This window comes from Pelecanus crispus, chromosome 1, assembly GCF_030463565.1.
Source record: "Pelecanus crispus isolate bPelCri1 chromosome 1, bPelCri1.pri, whole genome shotgun sequence".
In the NCBI taxonomy this organism is placed as follows: domain Eukaryota; kingdom Metazoa; phylum Chordata; class Aves; order Pelecaniformes; family Pelecanidae; genus Pelecanus; species Pelecanus crispus.
This window is the reverse complement of record NC_134643.1, coordinates 200,186,195-200,207,438: the sequence shown is the minus strand read 5'-3', so window position 1 is coordinate 200,207,438 and position 21,244 is coordinate 200,186,195. Positions and strand designations below refer to the sequence as shown.

At 36.2% G+C, this 21,244-nt stretch overlaps 1 protein-coding gene across 4 annotated transcripts in view; it reads left to right on the top strand.

Annotated features, from left to right (window-relative positions):
• NBEA (neurobeachin) overlaps nucleotides 1–21,244 on the top strand; it is a 532,307-nt gene that overhangs the window by 461,576 nt on the left and 49,487 nt on the right. For all 4 annotated transcript variants that reach the window (XM_075727933.1, XM_075727935.1, XM_075727932.1 and 1 more), the window contains 2 exons: nucleotides 1,733–1,852; nucleotides 12,824–12,976. In XM_075727933.1, coding sequence (XP_075584048.1) covers nucleotides 1,733–1,852; nucleotides 12,824–12,976 — 273 coding nt within the window. The remainder of the gene's footprint in view (nucleotides 1–1,732; nucleotides 1,853–12,823; nucleotides 12,977–21,244) is intronic.

The following is a 21,244-nucleotide window of genomic DNA, read 5'->3' as shown; positions in this document are numbered from 1 at the left end:
TGAATGTATCTTTTTGATATAAATCCCCAATGTTTTAAGAGAAGAAAAGACATGGAAAAAAATCCACTGTTCAATTAGCAGTAGAATGTCTTGCATTATTATAATGAAAATGAGTCCATATTTGCACTGACATACACTGAAAGTTAAGCTACTGTCCCTGGGAAAAAAAAAACAAAACCAAAAAAACCAATCTTTTGTTCAAATATGAACAATTCCCTTAAGCTGTTTCAAAGATGTCGGCTTACTATGATGACAATAAGAGAGAGATCCCATTCCTTCTTCTTTAGAGAGGGAAATTTAGAGTTTTTCTCTTCTTTGAAAGAAAGTAGCCTGTGTTGACTGTTGTGTATGATAGAAAAGATTAATTGGGAAGACATGCAGAGTAAAGATTAGAGAAACAATGGTCTCTGGAAGTCTGAATTCCCGCTTTTATTTTCATCCTCTTTTTGGAGTCTTTCACTACCTTTGCATCCATGCTCTCCTTATGTATATTTTAATTGCTCTTAAATGCTACAGAAAATTAATTACTTCAATCTTATTTAATCTTGGGTAATTTAAACACAAGGTGTATAACATGACATAATTCCCTCAAAACTTCTTTATTAGCGGAGGAGTTCCCTGCTTTGTTCAAAAGTTTCAGAAAGGGAAATAGAAGATATATAAAATAAAATTCAAATAGTAGATGAGTAATACTGTAAGAAGAATTATGAACTGGTGATTATGAACTGCCTTGATTAACAAAATTTCCAAATGATCAGGACATGCAAGGAAATAAATTTGGGTGTGAATTTAATGGAAGGGACACTTTTTCAAACATTCCCCATCAGACTTTGGCAAAGAGGAAGAAGTAGTTTCCATCCATGTGGGCATATTACCAAATATTAATTGAATCAGAGAGCTAATGGAGTGGTAGTGGAAAACCAGGGAGTTGGCAATGATCTTGGTAATCAGGTTCTGCTGTCAAATTAAGGATTTGGTCCCCAGTTAACCCCTCCTCTGCAGTGGAATGCAGTGACATAAAAATGGGTTCTCCAGACTGTCTAAGACTTGAGCTTTTCCTACCCAAAAGTTAATAGCTGTTTCCATTTAGTAAGTATTGGGAGTGTGGTTTCAGGTAGAATTAGCAAAAGAAAAAACACTAAATATTTCATCTCTGTACCTCTGCCCCAAAGTAATGCTAAAGCTAGGTTATCTTGTAATGATAGTCAGCCTCATAATGACCATACAGCCATTCTGCCCATCATGAGGCAAATGGAACCTCCTGAGTCTTTTAAATTAAATGAAAACAAAAGGAAAATGTAGGCGGAGGATTTTTTAAGATTTTATTTTGACATACCATCTTACAAGAGGTAAACAAAGCATGGTAATATAAATAATGCAGAGGGTGTTTATGATGGTTGGAGTGAAGTAGGCAACCATTGTGAACTGGGACTAAGCTACATAGGTCTGCCACTGATGGATAATTAGTCTTATGGAAAAGTGCATATATAAAATAACCTTTACTGCCAGAACTAAAGATTTGTGTGTGCAAAATGCGTTAGTACCAATAAATGTACTAAGACATTCAGTACAGATACCCATGCATAGATACAACTCTGAGGTGCCATATTTTTCTTTATTTCTACCTCTGTGAAGTATTTTGATCTGCAAAAGTCATTTGGATTTCATTAGAAACCTGCTGCATGATTCCTTCTGCTGTTTTCTTAATCTGTCTTCATTTCATTGACTACAGGAGCCCTTTACAACATTCTTTCTAAATGCAAATGATGGCAAATTTGACCACCCGGATCGAACCTTCTCTTCAGTAGCCAGGTCTTGGAGGAACAGCCAAAGAGATACCTCAGATGTGAAGGTAACACATACAGTAAATAAATTGATAAATGTGCATTTTCATTTATGTTATTTTGTTTTATGTAGGGACAAAGAGGGTTTTGTGTTTCCTATCTTCATATTCAGTACACTAGGGATAGTTTAAATAAAAGGTAGATGTTACTAAAGATTATGGTTGTAACAGAAACAATCAAAGATTCTTTGAAGTTGAGTGGACAAAAGGTGTTTTGTTTCTAGAGAAAAACAACCTAACTGATCTAATTTAGATCAGATAATCAGGAGATGGAGAAAAGCCCAATAAATTGTTCTTTCCTGCTGTTAACTCAATATTTGGCCCACTCCATAAAACACAGCAGGAATTGGATTTGACCTTAAAGTGTCATATTGTTATAGCTTGCCTAGCTCTGGGTTTGCATTGCCTGGGGCAATTAATAAAGCATTAATGACAAGACCCATTTAAAATGTTGGCTTTTCTGTACAGCTTTAGCTTTTACTTGACTGTGCCTGGGGATATTATGCAACAATACGCATTAGATTAAAACAACTTCTACACGATATACAGAAACAGCCGGAGAACAGGGTGATTTTACTGTTGTTATTCCTTACCTATTGTTAAATACAAAGGATTGTTGTTCATATACATGGGACCTTATCAGAAAGAACCCAAAATCTATTAATATTTTGAATAATATGGTCCTTTCTTGATTGTCATTTTCTAGTAATAAGGTAGGCAAAGGCTGCAGTACTGTTAATTGCTCTTTTTAAAACTTTATTTTGAAGTGAATATATCTCACGTCTATTTCGATACTGCCACTCGTACTAGGAAATGCTAAAGCCGAAGTCACATTACCATTATATTTTTTACTTAACTTGACAAAAACCAAAGATATAAATTTGTTGATTTATTTTTATTCCAGAACTCCTGTTTGCATAAATATTCCAGCAGTCTCAGAAGTGTATGTGGACAAACCATATTATTATTATTCAGTTACTAGTTAGAATAACAAATTGTAAATTGTATGGTCATCTTAACATATGGGAGAAAATGCTTTTTAAAGAAAAGAAATTAACCTAAACCTCTTACAACCCATTTCGTGGTTTTTTTTTTATGCTGCTCTGCAAGTCAATGGTATTTTAAGTGCTATCACTGTTACCTTTGTAAGAAAAACAAAGGAAATTTCAGGACTTGAAAGGAATTCAAGTTAGTATCTACTATATTTGAAATGCAGCCATTTCTTCAAATTCAAAGTGCTGACATTTTGATTTTTCCCTTTCAATTAAATCTGTTTTTCCTGTTATTCCACTAGAATATCTGGGAAAATGGCCTCCTAGGAGTGGGACTGAAACAAAAGATAAGAGCCTTAAACTGAGGAATAAGGGAAGACAGTTGGAAGTGACTGTAATCTTCTTGTCTGGCTTTAGTACACAGGAGGAGGGCAGTTAAATACATGAAGGCATTGCAAAAGATAAAGGAATATCTGTGGACAGACGGAGGGATGGTATTCAACTAGGGTATATAATTAGTGAAAGGATTCTTCCTAAACTAGTAACCAAATGAGTTACCAGTAAAACAAAGAACTGAAATGTTTGTATGAAAATACCAGGAGTCTTGTGAACCAAGTGGGGTAATTTAAACTGCTGCTGCCAGCTACTGCAAGGATGCGGGAATTATGGAGGGATAACAGTTGCATAACAAAATGTATTTGTATTAAAAAAAAATCAAGTTATTAAAATAAAACAAGTATTAAAAAGATGCTGAAAACCAGATACCTTTAGAAAAGGAAGGCAAAAGGTGAAGATGTGGGGTAGCTATGTACTTTAATGTCTTTGAATTTAAAGAAGGGAGTTTGGGATAAATTGGATAAAATAGTAACAATTAAGGGTCAGAGTTGCACTGGAGGAAAGATTGTAAAATAATGTATTCTAGAATACATTTGGGAGTCTGCCATAGAGCCCCAGAGTCAGATTTAGAAATATATACATTTCTGGTTTGCCATTAGAAAGAGAAATACTACTTGGAGCTAACTCATTACAGAAAATCTAATATGGGAGACACAGATGAGGTATGTTAGCCAATAAATGTTTACTCCAGATAATCCCCGACCTGTCTGTTCAGGGATACTTTAGGGATTAAAGATGCTGTTTAAAATATGGTTTTGTTAATTAATGAAGATACAGGGAAGGTGGGTTTAGAAATTAACCTTGAATTGATTTATTATGAGTTGATTCAGCTTAAGATAAAAACAGATAAACAAAAGCAGATTCAAAAATAACCTAAGTCTTTAAGAGATGCTAAAGCAAACAGAAGAAGTTTGTAAGCTATCTAAATAAAAAAGAAAAAGTAAAAAAAAGATAGAAATGAGAGATTTTTTAATGTATTTAATACCGGTATTCAATGTAATGCATCATCAAATTAATTTATTATATATTGATACAAAGCCACTACTGGAATAAGTCTACTGAAGTACACTTCAATAGCCTAAGCAATGTATGTCAGTGCATTGCTGTTTTGTGTTCAGTTTAACAAGGAAACTTGAAGATCAGCAGGATGGCAGAAAGTTTATATCCTTAGCATTGTAATAACTAGAAAATCTCATGGCATCTAAATTCCACCTGAAATAGTCTGATTAGTCATTCATTTGTTTCAGAGCTCTTATGTTCTTGGAGAACACAAGTTTTTGTTTTTCCTTGTTCAATTTTTAGCATGTATTTATGCTGGATAAGGCAAATTCTTAGTCCTTTGCTGGGAACTAGCTAGTAGAAGTATATACCTGAACTGGAGGGAGCCATAAGAAGAGCAGCAAATGTGTTTAAGGAGTTGGATACAGGAAGAAAAATGTGTGTATGTGTGGGATAATTAATGTCTAAAAGTGAAGACATGGTATCATAAATGCTATAAAATATGCAAACGTATGAAAGGGAGAAGAATTGTTTGTCAGGGAACAAAGAAGTAAACCTCAGAGGACAGGGATCAGAGTTGAAAAATGCTTGCATAATCAACAGAGTATGAAAAGTTAAAGTGGAATTGAGTATTCTCTGAATTTGAATATCCTCACAAGGGGAAGTGGTAAATCCCTTATTTCTCGAGCTTCTTAGAAACGTAGACTGGCAAAACACTGGAAAAGCATCAGGGACAATCATGAATTGGCAAGAGGATGCGCTAGTTGACCCTTTAGGCCCTTTCCATTTGTAGAGTCTGTGTTCCTAGCGATAAATCAAGAATGAGTATAGCAGCTAATTGTTGCTGTTGTTTGTTGCTTAAGATCTTAATGAACTGCATTTCTCAATGCCATGACATCAGGGCCAACTTTTCCCTGAGGCCTTGGAGTTCATTCTGCAAAAGGATGGGAAACTGAACTATTAATAATACTACAAATATCCCGTTTTTTCAGATTAGTTATTCTACTGCTTGGAATGCCTCACAGGCTTTTAAGCACTTTAATCAAGTTTTCAGGGACTGGAAAAGCAGTGAGGTTTGGGGAACCACCAAGAAACCCCCACAAAATCTCTACCCGTTTTGCCCACTCTACTAAGAGCAGCAACCACTGTCTTGCACAACAAAAGGCCTTCAGCTCTGAGAGTGTGAAACATCCAAAAATTCATTTTCAGCTGTCTGGGAACTTCTAAGATTTATCTAGCAGTCCTGTGAGAAAGTAGATAGTATGCAAAAGAGAAGATGTATAGAGGTTGTATGTAAGTACAAAATCTCAAAGCATGTTCTCTGTCAAAGTGTTCTGCATATTTGTGTAGCTGCTTCTGGCTGCACACAGTTATAAATGGGGGTCTTTGGCAGTGTAGATTCCTGTGTGATATACATGCTATAAATTGTTTTCCCACCCTAAAGATTTTTTTGAGTCTTTATAGTAAATATTAGGTGTGTGGAATATGGACTATCCATCAAAGTAGCAAACTTTCAAAACTGTTAAGAGTAGCAAGTGTTCATTATTCATGTATTCTTTATCATATATTTGAAATTCATCTGAGCTGCTTTAAGTACATTTAATCTCTGATCTCACTAATCTCATTAATTACTGTGGCACAGGTTATGAAATAATTTAAAAACAGCGTGTGTAATGAATTAATCTGACATTCTTCAATGATCTTAAAGGTCTTTTCCAACCTAAACGATTCGATGATTCTATGGCCACAATTTTTGCTTTCAAGTACCATATTAAATAATGATATGAATTGCCTTAATTCTTTATTAGCAAGGTCTAATTAAAAAAATTCTTTTGAAATTAATTTCTTTAGGAAAGTAAAATCTGTATTATAATTTTTTTAATCAGTTATTGTTTAAGAAAGAGGACTGTGAAGTGCTTTATTATTAAGTGCTTAAGTCACTTCTGAAGGGGTCAGTGTTAACTAGTAAATTCAGATTTTTAAGCAATGCAGATACTTCCCACACCACTGTTCTTTTGCAGCCTCAATATAATTTTAAAGGAAACATCCAAATCACTTTTTAAAAATGCTGCCTTAAAATTTAAAAAATAAATACCTGACATTTGCAAAGGAATGTGTATCTCTTTAGGAAGCTGCAGTTCTGTGGGTCAGTCTCCTTTTTTCACATGCATGTGTCCTCTGGCATTCTTGGAGAGTTCACATATGTAAAGGGAATGGGAAGAAGGGAGGGGAAAGGGAGAGAGGGAGAAACAGAGAGAACATGTGAACTCTCCTCTGGAACTGAATTGTTTCCACTGAGCTAATGAAAATAAGTCTGTGGCAGTAGTTTGATCAAAACAAAGCCATAATTGCTACATCTTGAATTGTGACAAAAGGTACACCACCTTTGAAAAATGTAGCGTATGGTAGATTATTGTTCAATGGATGATTAAAGATCTACTTAGACAATTTTGTTTTGTACATTTGGGCTGGTGTGGTTCATTTTCAAAGAAACCTGTTCACCTACAGTGGATGAAACAGAATTAACATGGTATGTGCTATATTAGAGTAGTAGCACACAAGGGAGAACCTGGATAACAGAATTTATTTTATTGTGTCTCCCTTTATCAACATCGACCTTCTTTTGAGATAATCAGTACAAGCTGGAGGAAGAAAGAACATTCGCAGAGTGACCTTTGAGGAAACAAGTCACCCGGAAATGACCATAACTTGGCCAGTCAGCTTTCACATTTTTTCCTTTCCACCTCCCCCCTGCTCCAGTTTTTGGTAACACTGACTTCCCCAGAACCTCCTGTTCAGGCACTAATCTTTCCTAATGCCTCTCAAACTTGTTATATTACTTTTTGAATAGTGTGTTTAGAAGTTAGAAAGGTAGCTCTGACAAAATGTCATTAAGGTGCCTTAGTGTGAATTAACGCAGTTAATGGAAGTACTCATGACTGACTCGTTGACCCAGTACTAGGCTCTTGTGGAATTAATGGATGCCAGGGTATCAACCTTTTGGGAGGAAAAGAAAGAAAGAAAAAGAAATGGCAACTTTAAAACCTTGAAGTGAATTATATTAGAAAAGTGAAAACGTCTGGGTTGGATTTGATTTCATTGGGAGGCCATAAAATGGTATACCCTTAGCACAACATATTAAACAGAAACGTCAGATTTGATGCAAGTGGTGTACAATTATGATAGTGTTAATAGTGGTCCTCTATCACCCCAAGACATATTTTTTAAAGTTTAATTTCTCAGCAGCTTGGATTTGTCACAGGCTTGTAAATTAGAAAATGCATTTGGGGATGTTTTCTTATATGAAGACACAAGGCATATAATACTGTTAACTATACCTTGGGGTTTTAGTATAGCTATTAAAACAAAGTAGAGATCACATTTACAGACAAGAAATGTCTGTTACAATATTCATTTTACCTTTTTTTTACACCCCTCAGTAGCTTTACTGCATCGTTCTTCATCTGAGAAAAGCCAAGCTTCTCAGGCAGTTTGAAAGGTAGCTGACTATTAAATGATAGAAAGCTAACCTGTCTTATTAGAAGTGTGAATGAAAGGGGAGCAGACGAGGTTACCAGCTTGTGAAATGTCAAGGACAACTAGACAGAAATTACTGCAAATGGATTTAGATCACTAGAATCCCTATTTTTATTAACTCTTTGAACTCTAGATATTTATTGTGGTAAGAAATTACCCATGACAGGTTACGTAGTCAGAAAGATTTATTTAGAACCTTTGCTACGTTTTGGGAAGAGCGAAGAAACCAATAAAATTTACTGAATTATATCAGCTAATGCAAAATTATGTATCAGCTGAATAGCATACAATAACAATATGCATCTAAATAGCTTAATTGATCTGTGAATATTTTTAAAATACCAGACTTTTTAAAAACAATGCTCTCCTGTGTCTTTTTTCATTGCATTCCCTCATTTTATGCCTGCAAACTGACATAACTTCTGGGGAAGATTTTTTATGTTGTTATTTTTGAAGTTTTCCTTCATGTCTTGATTTACACTGGCTGACTCAATGTTTGTAGTTTAGGAAGATAGTATTTTGAGATTTGTGTTTCATGAATATTTGTAGCTCGAAATGCAAACTTCTCAAAATCATGGTAACTTCAAACAAGCATTCCTTTGCATAGACCTGGCTTTTCATTGACCTTTTACCACTAGTGCCACTGAAGGTGCAATAGGAGTTTTAAGGATCCACTTATCAACTATTCTGTCTGTCAAGTGGAAGGCAGATTGGTAGACAGAAGGTCCTCTGTGTCCCATCCCCTGGTGTAAATACCATCACTGAGATATATTTTTTACTCTGCTAATTTCTGAGTCTCCTTCTCCCTCTCTTCAGGGTGAATTTAACAATGATCCTTCTAAAGTCTGAAGCTGGTGATTTGTAAAAAGCTATGTCATATGGCAAATTACACTGTACATAAAAATGAATGAAAAGTAGCAGATGCTGTCAGAAAAGTATGCAATCTTAATCTCTGATCTAAAGACCACAGAGGTTGATAAAAACATTTATTTTGGCTTCCGTGTGATGAACATGTGACAAAATATAATAAGGCCAAAGTATATATAGGAGTAAATTAAGTTATGCACTGTTTAGGAATAATTCTACTAGCTAGTTTGGGGAGATTAAAATAATATTTTACACATCTGCAACTAAAACTTAAGCAATGTAGCAATACAGAAGGTAAAATCATTGTCCTTCATTTGGACTTTTAGGAGCTGCAAGGCTGTAAAGCTGGTAGGAGAATGCTTTCCAAACAAGTAATAAACTATGCAAAGAAGAAACAGTAATCTGTTCTCTGTATCCATGATGGATTGATAGCTAGGACAAGGGAAAACAGGCTTAGATTGTGTAACAAAAGATTCAGGCCAGGTGTTAGGTAAAACTTCCTCAGATGAAGAATACTGAAGTCAGTTGATGGAAGGATTGTGGAGTTGCTGTCACTCAAATTCTGGGACAACATGGTAGACAGATATCTGGCAGGAAAGATGGTTCATTCCATAAACCTCTTCTGGAATGGAGAAATGGGCAAGGTCACCTCTCCAAATGTGACCCTGAAACAGTTAGATGTTTGAGGTGTCTGTTCCCTCTCCTTAACAGGAAAAGCAACAAAAGAGCTGTCTCTCTCTAGCCGTATTTATTAGAATATGAACTGGCACAAACCCACTTACGAAAAAAAGAAAACCCAAACTCTGGCTGAGAAAAATGTAAATAGGTTTTGAAAATAAATCTAGCCCTTGCTAAGTGTTATCCTTTCCTTCATCCTTGTGTTCATTCTTGCAGCTTTCAGTGGCTTGGTTAAAGCAAATCCCTCTGGGCCCCAGCTGTCATCTTGCTGTCTCTGCTGAGGTTCACTCCTGTCTGCTCCTTCCCTTTCCCAGCAACCTCCCAGGCTCCATCTTTGCTGCCTGCTCTGTCCTTGCTAATCCTTCCTTCTCTCTGCTTCTCCCAGCTTGTGCTTCTCCTAGTGACGGGAGGAGCCCTGGGGAAGGGAGTATCGTTTCCATCCTCACCTGGTGGCTGCCATTGGCATGAGGTAGAGGGGACAGCTTCTTCATTTTTTCACAGCAGAATAAACAGTGAACACATAAAACCAAACCTTTCTATCACACTTCCCTAGATTAGTTGTATTTTCTATGCTTCTTCATTTTTTCACAGCAGAATAAACAGTGAACACATAAAACCAAACCTTTCTATCACACTTTCCTAGATTAGTTGTATTTTCTATGCTTCTAACTAGCCAAATACACATTTTGAAGATTTTTCCAAATGTTAGCAAGTTCATACTTATGGGGTGCCACAAGTTTTCATAATGGGTTTGTGTTTTAGTATATATTCATTCATTCTCTAGAAATGAGAAGGGAATGGATTTATCTGGGCTATTTTTAAGTGCTGTGGTTTCTTAGTCTAGTCAACAGTGGAGACAGCAAAATTGCGAGAGGAATATCAAATGCTACCAAAAAAACCTGAATAGTTAATGCGAAGTATGGGAAATATGTAAGTATCTGGGAAAGGTCACATGTGACATTGTTTGTATCTCAAGAAAAGGTTCAATTCATGCTAAATAGTACTCTAATAAGCAAACAAAATTGTAGGCTGCACTAAAAATAACATCGAAGAGAATGCTGAGACTATAACACAGTGGGTTTATTAAATTTTTTTGAAATACAGTTGTTAGTTTCGTTACTTTGACTAAAAAAAAACAATACCAGGAGACGTGTAACTGAAATGATTAGGGTTCTAGAGAGAGTGTTATTTGAAGAGGATTTAGAAGTCTGGCACTGGTTAGTTTCCAGAGCACAGGAATAAGACAGGTCGAACTAAACATATACAACACAATAAATCTTATGAAGAAAGTTAATCGCATGCTTTCTATTTATTCTATTTCTGTGTTCTGCTATAGCAGACAAAGGAACATTAAATTACACTGAAAGCGAATAGCAACAAAGATAAAATTACTAAATGGAAATACCATTAAAAATATTCAGTGACTTAGATCCCTTTGTTTCAGATACCCCTGAAGTCAGAAGGTTAGTAGAATTCAGTTAAACACTAGATATGTCTCTGGGTAGCACAAATCTTTCAGATACATTAGATGTAAAAGTACACAGTTAGATTCTAGGACATTTAAAACTTAAAAAGGAAATTTAAGAGTTAACGTATCTTTGATGGAATCAAAAACTTGCTTGCTATTTGACATTACAGGTTAGTACACCACCATGTTGCATAAAAAATGGTAATAATTAAAAACAGTGGTATGTGTTTCAAGGCTTTTACACAAAATAGAAATAAACTTTGCTTACTTTTTTGTTTAATAAATTCTGTTTCATTTGAATATTGACTTTTAATTTAATTTTGACTTAATAATACTTCATCGTGCTGAGATCCCTATGAATTTTTCCTTTTTTTAAGGCAATGCTCTTAGTTTGTCAGTGATTTGTATGGTAGCATACGTTGGGTTGTGGCCAGCTCCTAGTCCCAAGTTAGTAGGAGTTTGCTGAGCTCTAGAAAGATTAATGTCTAGTTTTCTCCAACTGTGGGGATTGTTCATTCTTCTTTGGGCTCCATTAGAGAAAACCAAAGGGCTTCCTTGGGAACCTGAGAGTCAGTGAATCCTGTTTAGGGGAAAGGGGAGAAGTTTGCTTTTAGAAATACTCTGAGTAAATTAGAGGTATATAATCAAACTTAAAATTGTCAGTAAAATAATCTTTTTTCTTTTAACTTTATAGGATATTCAAGATTGCTTTTAGTTTGGCTTAGCTCTAGCTGCTGTTTTATTATTTACTGCATGTAATATTTTAAAATTTTTGGGGGGCTTTTTGAAATTACAGCTCATTTCATAATGAGCTATTCAAGCTCAGGCGTGTCTCGCTTGGTTAGTGTTTGGTACTGGTTACATATTGATTGGTGTTGCATTTTAGTCTAATCTGAATTCAGACTGTTTGCAGTATATTAAAAATGATGTAAAGCCGCAAGTAAATTGCCTCTCTAAACATACTTAAGATTGTAACATAAATATTCTCTTTATTTTTTTTAATGAATAAATTTGAAAGGACCATCTATGCTTTAACTGCTCTATTCTCTATGGAGTTGCAGATCAGATTTAATTAGATAAGTTTGTGTCTGCAGTGATTTTTTTTTATGCTTCGCATGTCTGCAGCCTTTGAAAGGATCACAAAGACTCCGGTTTCAGGTGCTGTGTCATCAGTTTTGATCATGTTACACAACTGAATGCCATAATGCTTTTAACAATGTAATTTAGTGTATTTAATCCATATCTGGATATTAGAAAAGAGATAGCAGGCTTTAAAGCTTTTTTGTTATTGCAGTTCAATACTTACTGCTAAAATAATAGACAGCAACAAATGGCGATATTTATTATGTCAAAATGCATTTCTATTTAGCTATCCTGGGAATTGGGAAAAACTTCACACCCTAACTTTTCTATAACATATCAATACACTGCAGATGGTCTTTGCTACTCAGTTATTGATCTTTCACAGTTTAAATATCATGTTTTTCTTTTTTAAGGACATGTGTTGTACTGACATTTTTCTCTACATGTATTTTTGATTTTTTCTTACAGAGGAAAAATTCATTCACCCTGAATTCTTTTTCCTTATATAGGAAATCAAATTGCCACCTTTTCTTAGGCAATTAAAGAATGTAGAGAAAATAAAATCAAGACAGTGTTATATCAGCAATTTTCCCCCCCTTTTAAGTAGTTTAGTTAAATAGTGATTAAAAAATCCAACATATTTATAGTATTGAAGGCTTAGCATACAGTTTCTTGTACCTGTTATTCTGAAGAGGTCTCCTTTATTGAGATGCACTGCTTTTCCAAAGTCATGCTTTTCATAAAAACAGATATGGGAAAAATAAAGATTGAATATTTCATTATGAAAAATATGTTTGACCATAAGTACAAGAAAACAGATTATAAAATGTCTTAAATGGGTGCACAGAAACATAAACAAAACCAGGAATGCTGCGTACTACAACAGAGCGTGATTCTAGCAGCACCATTTAGCATTTCTGTATAAATGTAAAGTCTCGTTGTGTGTTTTCTCCTTGCTAGGAGTTAATTCCAGAGTTTTACTACCTACCAGAGATGTTTGTCAACAGTAATGGCTATAATCTAGGAGTCAGAGAAGATGAAGTTGTTGTGAATGATGTTGATCTCCCGCCATGGGCCAAGAAGCCTGAAGACTTCGTCCGTATCAACAGGATGGTAAGCTGCACTTTAGTTTAGCCTAAGTAAGGAGTTCTGTTTTTTAACAAGCGAACCTAATGCTTGTTTTCATCTCTGTAGAATTAGATTTATAGAAATAAATAAAAAGTGAAGGAAAATTTGCATTCTGTCTTGCTTGACAGAACCCTTTATTTTACAGTGGATTTTCCTTCCATGTGCCCAAATTATGGAAAATGAAATTCAGTTATTTAGTCTCTCATGAGAAAGCATCAGATGGGCATAAGCTGGACAATACAGGATAGCCTGAAAAATTTAAGTCTGTTCATCCTCACCACCTTTTGCATAAAAAAATTAAAGGTTATAATAAATGCTGGTATCTTGCAAGATATATTATATTCCTTACTTGACTGCAGCTATGCACTTCCTGTTCATCAGAGATGAACTGGAAGTGTAGAAATGTGATCATAAGCCAACAACTGCAGTCTCTGAAGAAATTTTGCAAAAGAACTGCTCTGATGCAAATCACCATGAAGTCTGCAGAATTTAAGCATGAAGAACATTTATCTATGTTGTATATTTTTTGCTTTAATTTGATAGATAATGATTTTATTAATGATAGAGTTAATATGTATGTATGCTTCTAGTAATTTTTAGGAAAAGCAAGATATATTCTGATGTTTTGGCCAGCAATAGTTCAATTTATGGTTCTGTTCTGGAAATGGATCTTCCTTAAAATGCATATTGCTTGTCTTGCTTATAGAGTCAGGACCATACTTTCCATAAGCTATGGGTTTCTATACAGTTGCAAAACTGTTGAGTTTGTACATTATTCTCTATAGTGCTTTTGTGGTAGCACTGTAAGTCTAGCAGTGTTGGTTTTCTTCTAATCAGTTTGGCAATTTAATTTCAAGAACTGTCTATTTAAAGAAAATTGTTCTTCAGGAGTTGGTAGAAAAAATAGCCATATGAAGTTCAAACGAATAGAAGAATATTATAAAAACAAACGTATTCCTAGATGTATATGATTTAGAAGTGTCCTCCATTTAGAAGAGTAAATGGTTTGACATATGTGCAGGAGTCTTCTAAGGAAGTGATGCCAACCTCATCACTTGAGACATATGAAATGCACTACACAAGGCATGAGAAATGTGTTCCAGGGAGTCGGCCTTCACTGGCAGGAAGAGGCTGAACAACATTTTCCTTCTTTTTCTTGGCTGATTTCTCTTATAGCTGCATATATTATAATATTCTTCCTAAAAAAAAGTAATTGTCACAGCTGGTGGCAATAAATTCAAGTGCAATTTTACTAGCAAAGAAGGAGGTGGACTCACAGGATCACTACCCTCTGTTAACATTCTCAAGTGTGGGATGTGCAGTCACAGGTATGTGTCTCCAGGGTGCCCACGTCACTGCACCGAGCCTTTTTTTGGACTGTGGTTGTGGCTAAACCTGAACTGGACCCAGGAGTAAGCACACTAAAGTTGACCAAGAGGTTTAGTTTTGCCATCTGTAAGAACAGAAGTGTGATACCTTAGTGAAAAAGGATAAACAAGCTGCCACCTATTGGGGAATATAATGAGATGCATATTAATGACTCCCTTTGGGAAATTTTATAAGGAATGTTCCTTCTTGGATACTAAATTGTGTTTCTCCATCTTTCCTTTCCACAAAGATGGAATGATTACTAGGAGGATAAAGGCACTATGTGATAAGAGATCACTTGAAGAAAAGCTTTAGCTTTAGGGTTTTTTTTTCCTCTCGTGCAATTTCTGCTTTTTAGAAAATAGAATAGGATCTCTCTGCAGAAAAGTTTTGTGCTGGGATATTCACAGCTGTTGAAGAAAACAGCTGCTTTCATGAATTTAGAGTATAGAATTTATGCCCCTTCAGGACAATACTTTCAAGAAAGGCTGGTAGTTAAAGGCTGGAAATACCTTTTAAATATTAAGCTGTAATAGCACTAATGACTGATTCCATACATGTGTAAGTATGCTCAGACTGCCATGAAACAGACAAACTGATAGGCTTCAACTAATTGAGTACTTTGCCGATTTCTAAAATCAGAAATGAACTCACTTATGTATCATACCCTTCCTATACTGTTTTCCATCCTTGTCCCCACAGATGTGAGCATCATGCAGTTATTACACAGTTTTGCCTGGGGGCATTTTCTGCATGGCCTTTATTCGTCCCAGCATCTACTCTTAGCAAGAGCATGATCAGTAGTTAAAATTCATTTCTACACAGATACATGCTATCTTCAAGTGAGCAGTTCGATGAAGTTCATAGATGAAGTTCATAAATGATAATGAAGTTGGGAATTGCCTAGAAAACAGGAGAAAGAGGCATTGATTTATTTGAATTAGATGCAGAAAATGCACTGAAAATCACCTTGGGAGGAAAGAATTAAAGATATTCAATAGGAAGCAGAAATCTCAAAACAAAAATAGTACCAAAAATAGAGCAGTAGCAAGGGAAGGGTGACAACGAGCAGCAATTAGATTAGATAAAACTCTGTAATTCTATATTCACCAGAAATAGGTGTATTTTGATGCCATCTATGGAGAATCATTGCATCACAGAGGATGTAAGTAGTTGTACCTGTCTATGGTCCTTTTGAGACTGCACCTGGAATATTGGATTCACTTCTGGGCGACTAGATGACAGAAGTATTCACATTTGGATGGAGTTCAGAGGATAGAAACAAAGTGACTAACTTTGGGATGTTTAAAGAGCATGATATATGCATAGCTTTTTATAAAGCTTATTATAAAGTAGCAAGTAGCTAAAGAAGGATAATCCCTTTCACAAAAATGCATATAGTATGTGTAGTAAGAAGCAATGGTATTACATTTTGAAAGTATAATAATTTGAATGTGTAATAACTTTTCAGAAAAACTTCCTCATGTAGGGTTTTATTAGTGCACACAGCAAACTGCCAAAAAGCTGTCTTTTTGGTCACTAGAACTAGACTGGCCAAAGTAAGGAACAAATATAAAGGGATTGGAAAGTTTGACATTCCCTACCTAATGTCTGATTCCATGTTTTGAACTGGCCAGCAGATGTACTACTCAGTTAGGTCATCCCCCGGCCAAGCTTTGGCTGTTATACAAGAATCTATCTTGAGGAAAAAAAATAGCCTGGGTGTGGTGCTGACGTGTAAAACACAGCAAGCTTGTGCAAGCCTGGAATTTCTACAGCAACTTAGCAAAGCAAGTAGAGAACATGTTTACAGAAAAGCCACAGAAAATTGAGAATATTTCAAGTCAGTGTTGTCCTGATCCCTCGTCTAATGAAATCAGCAGTAGTCATTTCACTTCAGTGGAAAGGATCCTATGTGATACTGCATAACATACAGTGGGATCTTGTTTTTTTCCCTATATGACAATATTTTTTTCTATTCATACATATTTTTTGCTTGCTGCAGGCATATATAATGTGTAATTTTATGTGGGAGTAAATACAAATCCTTATGTACAGCCTACTTGCACATTTATGAATGTAAATATTTTCTTTAAATAACAGCAAGATTTTCAGCATTTCATCCTGAGACTTACCAAAGCAAGTAGAGAACAGCCTAGAAAACATTACAGAAGCACAGTGACATAAATCAATGTAATTTAACCAACTGGTTAACAAGCTTTACTAAAATTCTGTGCAAATTAATAAATGGCAGGCAGGGTTTTGGTGTTTTATTTGATTGTTCAGCTGGGTGTTTTACACTTCTAACTAAACACAGAAATGGAAGTGGAAATGGTTTTCCATCAAAAGAGATTCCTTTAAACTTGTGAAAATTGTACTTATTATAAAGACCGGAAAAGACATTCAGTCAAGTTAGTTTTAAGACCTATTACAGTAGCTTCTAAAGCATTCAGTGTGTACATCAGGGATTGTTGTAGCAGTTTTATTTATCCATACAAAGCTAGACTGATTACTATGGAGTTACTCATGAAACATTAATAAAGCACTATGTTCAATGCTAACATGATTATGGTCTGACCTCGGTGATGGCACAAAGGACAGAGGCAGAAAGTGTCCCTGATAACATTACCCTAATGCTGAGCTCATCAATCATAATCTCCCAGTTTACCAGGAAAAAAAAAAAAACACGCATAAAACCTTCCACAGATGTGCATCTGTAGTCCTACTCAGCCTCTCAATCCCCACAGACTTAGAGCAGTCCTGAGAGCCAGAAATAGAACAGATCCAGTCAGTAAGTCAAGCATGTTAAATCAAGGCAGGGAACACCACTGTGAAACACTGAAGCAGAGCCTTTATAATAAGCATTCTTTAGTTTTGAAACAAAAGACGCAAGATTGTGTAATTCAAAATTAATTATAACGATACTTTCATTATGGCTTATGCACATATTAAATTACAAATTACAGTGTTGAGTAAAATGCATTCACTATCAATTATATTTCTGAGAGACTAAATGGTGTCCTGTTTTTGTTATACATATTTTGTTCCTATTACATAAGTGTTATTAAGATTGAATTTTCTTTCTGTCTTTGAAATGATTTATTTGTGCTCTTCTGCTGCCAATTACATTTTTGTACAGTTCCCTGGCTATTCAGAAGCATGCATAGTATTTCATAATTAAAAAGCTTCTTGAATAGTCATTAGAAACATCTATTATGGAATCTCTGTGCTATGAGGATCTGGAAGATTTATCTTTTCTCCTCACCATTCAGCAGCAGTTGACATTCCTTTTTTACCCCATAAGCAGTAGATAAGATTTGATATTACTTCCTCAGTAGTAGCTTTGATTTTATTTTGTGTATTGCCAAGGTTTGTTCTCAATGCAATTAAAACTCATTCAGCTAACAGGGGTTTCAGTCTAATTTGGAATTAGCAGGGTTTGGTTTTTTTTTTTTAAACTTTCTATGTCGCTGAATAATCTTATTTACATCTTGAAGACACTCACATAAAGGATCAGTTTCTGTGCAGACATCCCTGAATAACCCAAAGCTGTAGAATGCACTTCTGTGTCAGTTCTATTAAAATATTACTTTGTTTAAATGAACATAGCTAGTTTCAGATATAAATATTGCCTGTTTTATTTTATGACAAGAGTTACATGTTTTACTCCAATAGTCAATACAAGAAATGGTGAATGAGGCAGAGAAATATTAGGCGGAGAGAACCTGTATATTCAATGCCTGCAGAGAAGCACGGATGTAAAGGGAGAGAAGAAAAACCCAGCTCACAGGCTGAAATAGCTGATGGTCTGTTATTGAGCAGATCTACAAAACCAAAGTGTCTCAGAGTAGTTTTAAGAAAATATTTTTAAATATACTGAATATAAGTTAATAGCAAGATACTGTGGTAGGAGTTCTTAGAGAGAAAGACAGCATAAAGCTATGGAGGGGAGGGAAACAAGGCAGGAACTGCAGAAACAGGAGGGGCAGGTGCAGCTGTGGTCCAGGTGAGGGGGCAGCATCAGAGCTTTCCTCTTCTCTGGTGGTACAAAATACCTGGGTAACACAAAACGTGTTAGAAAGAGGTTGGCATAGCATATTTTATAAATCAGAACTCCTATACTTTACACAGCACATAGTGTGCATTAAAATAAAAACCAATGCCTCCTACTGGAATCTCTGTAAAAAATAATTTTAACATCAAATTAGGATGAGCAGAGAGGAAAGTGTGCAGTGTTCATACTGCAGAAAGGTCTGAAAAGAGCTGTAGTGATTGATCCCACTAAGCAGTAACTTGGCTTATATTAACTTTATTTAGTTTATACATAAACATAAACTTACTAATGCCTATTTATATTTTACAACAGCTATAGGTCAGATTTTCAGCCTGTGGAACACATGTGCATACACTTGCCTGCAAACACACAAAAACCACAGTACTTCAAAATACGTATACACTAGATGTATAATAATGCTTGCGATTTACCTCTTAGTAATAAAGGTCACTCCATTGCAAACAGTAACATGAGAGAGTCCTTCCTCAAAAACAAAACCTATGAAAAAATACTGACTGGAATGCTGCTATTTGACAATGAAGCCCTAGTAACAGTGGCTCAAACAAGTTCAGTTTGAGAGTGCCTGAATAAAACTCTGTTTTCTGTACATTTTAATTATAATAGAAAACAAGCTGGATATTATCTCATTTCTTTTTAACAGTAAGAGTCTTTAAAAAGCATAAGTAATATTATATAATTATATATGTAATAATTATTATTGCTTTTCTAAAAAAAATTGTTTCCTTATATTTCATATTGAAAATATGCTCAAAAAATTAAAGCCCACAAAATGCTTTCAAGCCAAAATGTTCTTGAAAAATGAAAAGGGCCTCTTGAAAAAAGAGGGCCATCACCGGCCTATTTTAAGGATATTATTGTTATCTTTTTCTGTATGTTGTTCCTACTGTACCTACAAATTATTTTTTACGCAGGAAACTCCCTCACCCTATTCCCTACTGAGCATGGCATATTCTTGAGAAACCAAATGATGTACTGTTGACAGTGAGCAGCTCATAAATTTTCAGGAGGCACTTATATGGAGGGGGGCGCAGCCTGTGCATTAGAGCAAATTAGGGAGAGAATTCTGCAAGTATCGCATGAGTAGTGTTGCAGAAGTACTTGGGAGAAACACCAGCAAACCAGGTCAGACCTGACATCAGAAGTTTTCTCCTGACTAAAATGAATCATGGTTGTAAAGCACAGATCAGGAGCCTTGTCCCCACCAAGGGCCAGGTAGAACTTTGTAGCCTTTTGGTGGCCTGTTCTTGAGTGCAACCCTATCTATTGTTCGTGCCCAGCACTATACCCCACAGGACACCCCAATGGGGAGAACGTGAACATCACAGAGCACCCATCGCAGCCTGCAGCTGGAGGCTGTGTGGTGCTAATGCCCATACAGAGCCACTGTCCTTCACAGCTCTGGCTCCTCTCTCCACCTTTCGCTCTGGTCTCTGCCCCAAATCCCCCGCCACACTGGTCTTCCACCACACAGTGCCTGGCAGGCACAGTGCTGTTAGTCCCCTTGCTACCACCTCACAGCCTCCCTGACAGCAATTCTTCTGACTTCCAATTTTATGTGGAGTTCTGAAATTTATAGTTCAAAATAATTAAATTCCCTCCTTACAAATTTCCCTAAAGTTTCCCCAAGAAATGAAGGTTCTTCCCCAAGGAACTAAGGACCCCAAGGTTCTTTAAATTGGACCTGTAAACATAGTACAATAAATCTGCTTAAAGAATTGGAGATTAAGACATGACATGCTGCTGTTAAAAAGTAGCTCATTTATTTAATAAGTTATTAAAGAACCGTTCATCCATGTGAAATAGAAGTTCTCCAAACCTGCCAGGGTCAGTAAGACCTTCCCTGGAATGACAGGCTGCTGAGTAAGGGCTGGTCATGCAAGTAGAAAATGCCTCAGGGAAACATAACGTAGGCATTCAACTCTCCTAACTCTCCTAACTTTGAAGGTCAAAGAAAGTGTACCCCTCCGATGAGCAAGACTAGCAAACTGTTAACAATGGACAGGGAGAAGGCTGAGGTACTCAACAACTTTTTTGCCTCAGTCTTCACTGGCAGCCTCTCTTCCCACACCTCTCAAGTGGATAGACCACAAGGCAGGGCCTGGGGGAGCAAAGTCCCTCCCACTGTAAGAAAAGATCAGGTTCATGACCACCTGAGAAACCTGAAGGTACATACGTCTATGGGATCTGATGAGATGCATCCCAGAGTTCTGAGGGAATTAGCTGATGTAGTTGCCAAACCACTCTCCATGATATTTGAAAAGTCATGGCAGTCAGGTGGAGTCCCTGCTGACTGGAAAAAGGGAAACATTGCACCCGTTTTTAAAAAGGGTAGAAAGAAAGACCCTGGGAACTACCGACCTGTCAGCCTCACCTCTGTGCCTGGCAAGATCATGGAACAGATCCTCCTAGAAGCTATGCTAAGGCACACGGAGGACAAGAAGGTGATTTGAGACAGCCAGCATGGCTTCACCAAGGGCAAAGTCTTGCCTGACCAACATAGTGGCCTTCTATGGAGTCACTACATCAGTGGACAAGGGAAGAGCTACAGATGTCATCTATCTGGATTTCTGTAAGACTTTTGACATGGACCCACACAACATCCTTCTCTCTAAATTGGAGAGATATGGATTTGATGGATGGACTGTTCGGTGGATGAGGAATTGTTTGGGTGGTTACATCCAGAGGGTGGTGGTCAACAGCTCAATGTCCAGCTGGAGACTGATGAAAAGTGGTGTCCCTCAGGGGTCTATATTGGGTCCGGTACTGTTTAATATCTTTATCAATGACTTAGTGGGATCAAATGCACTCTC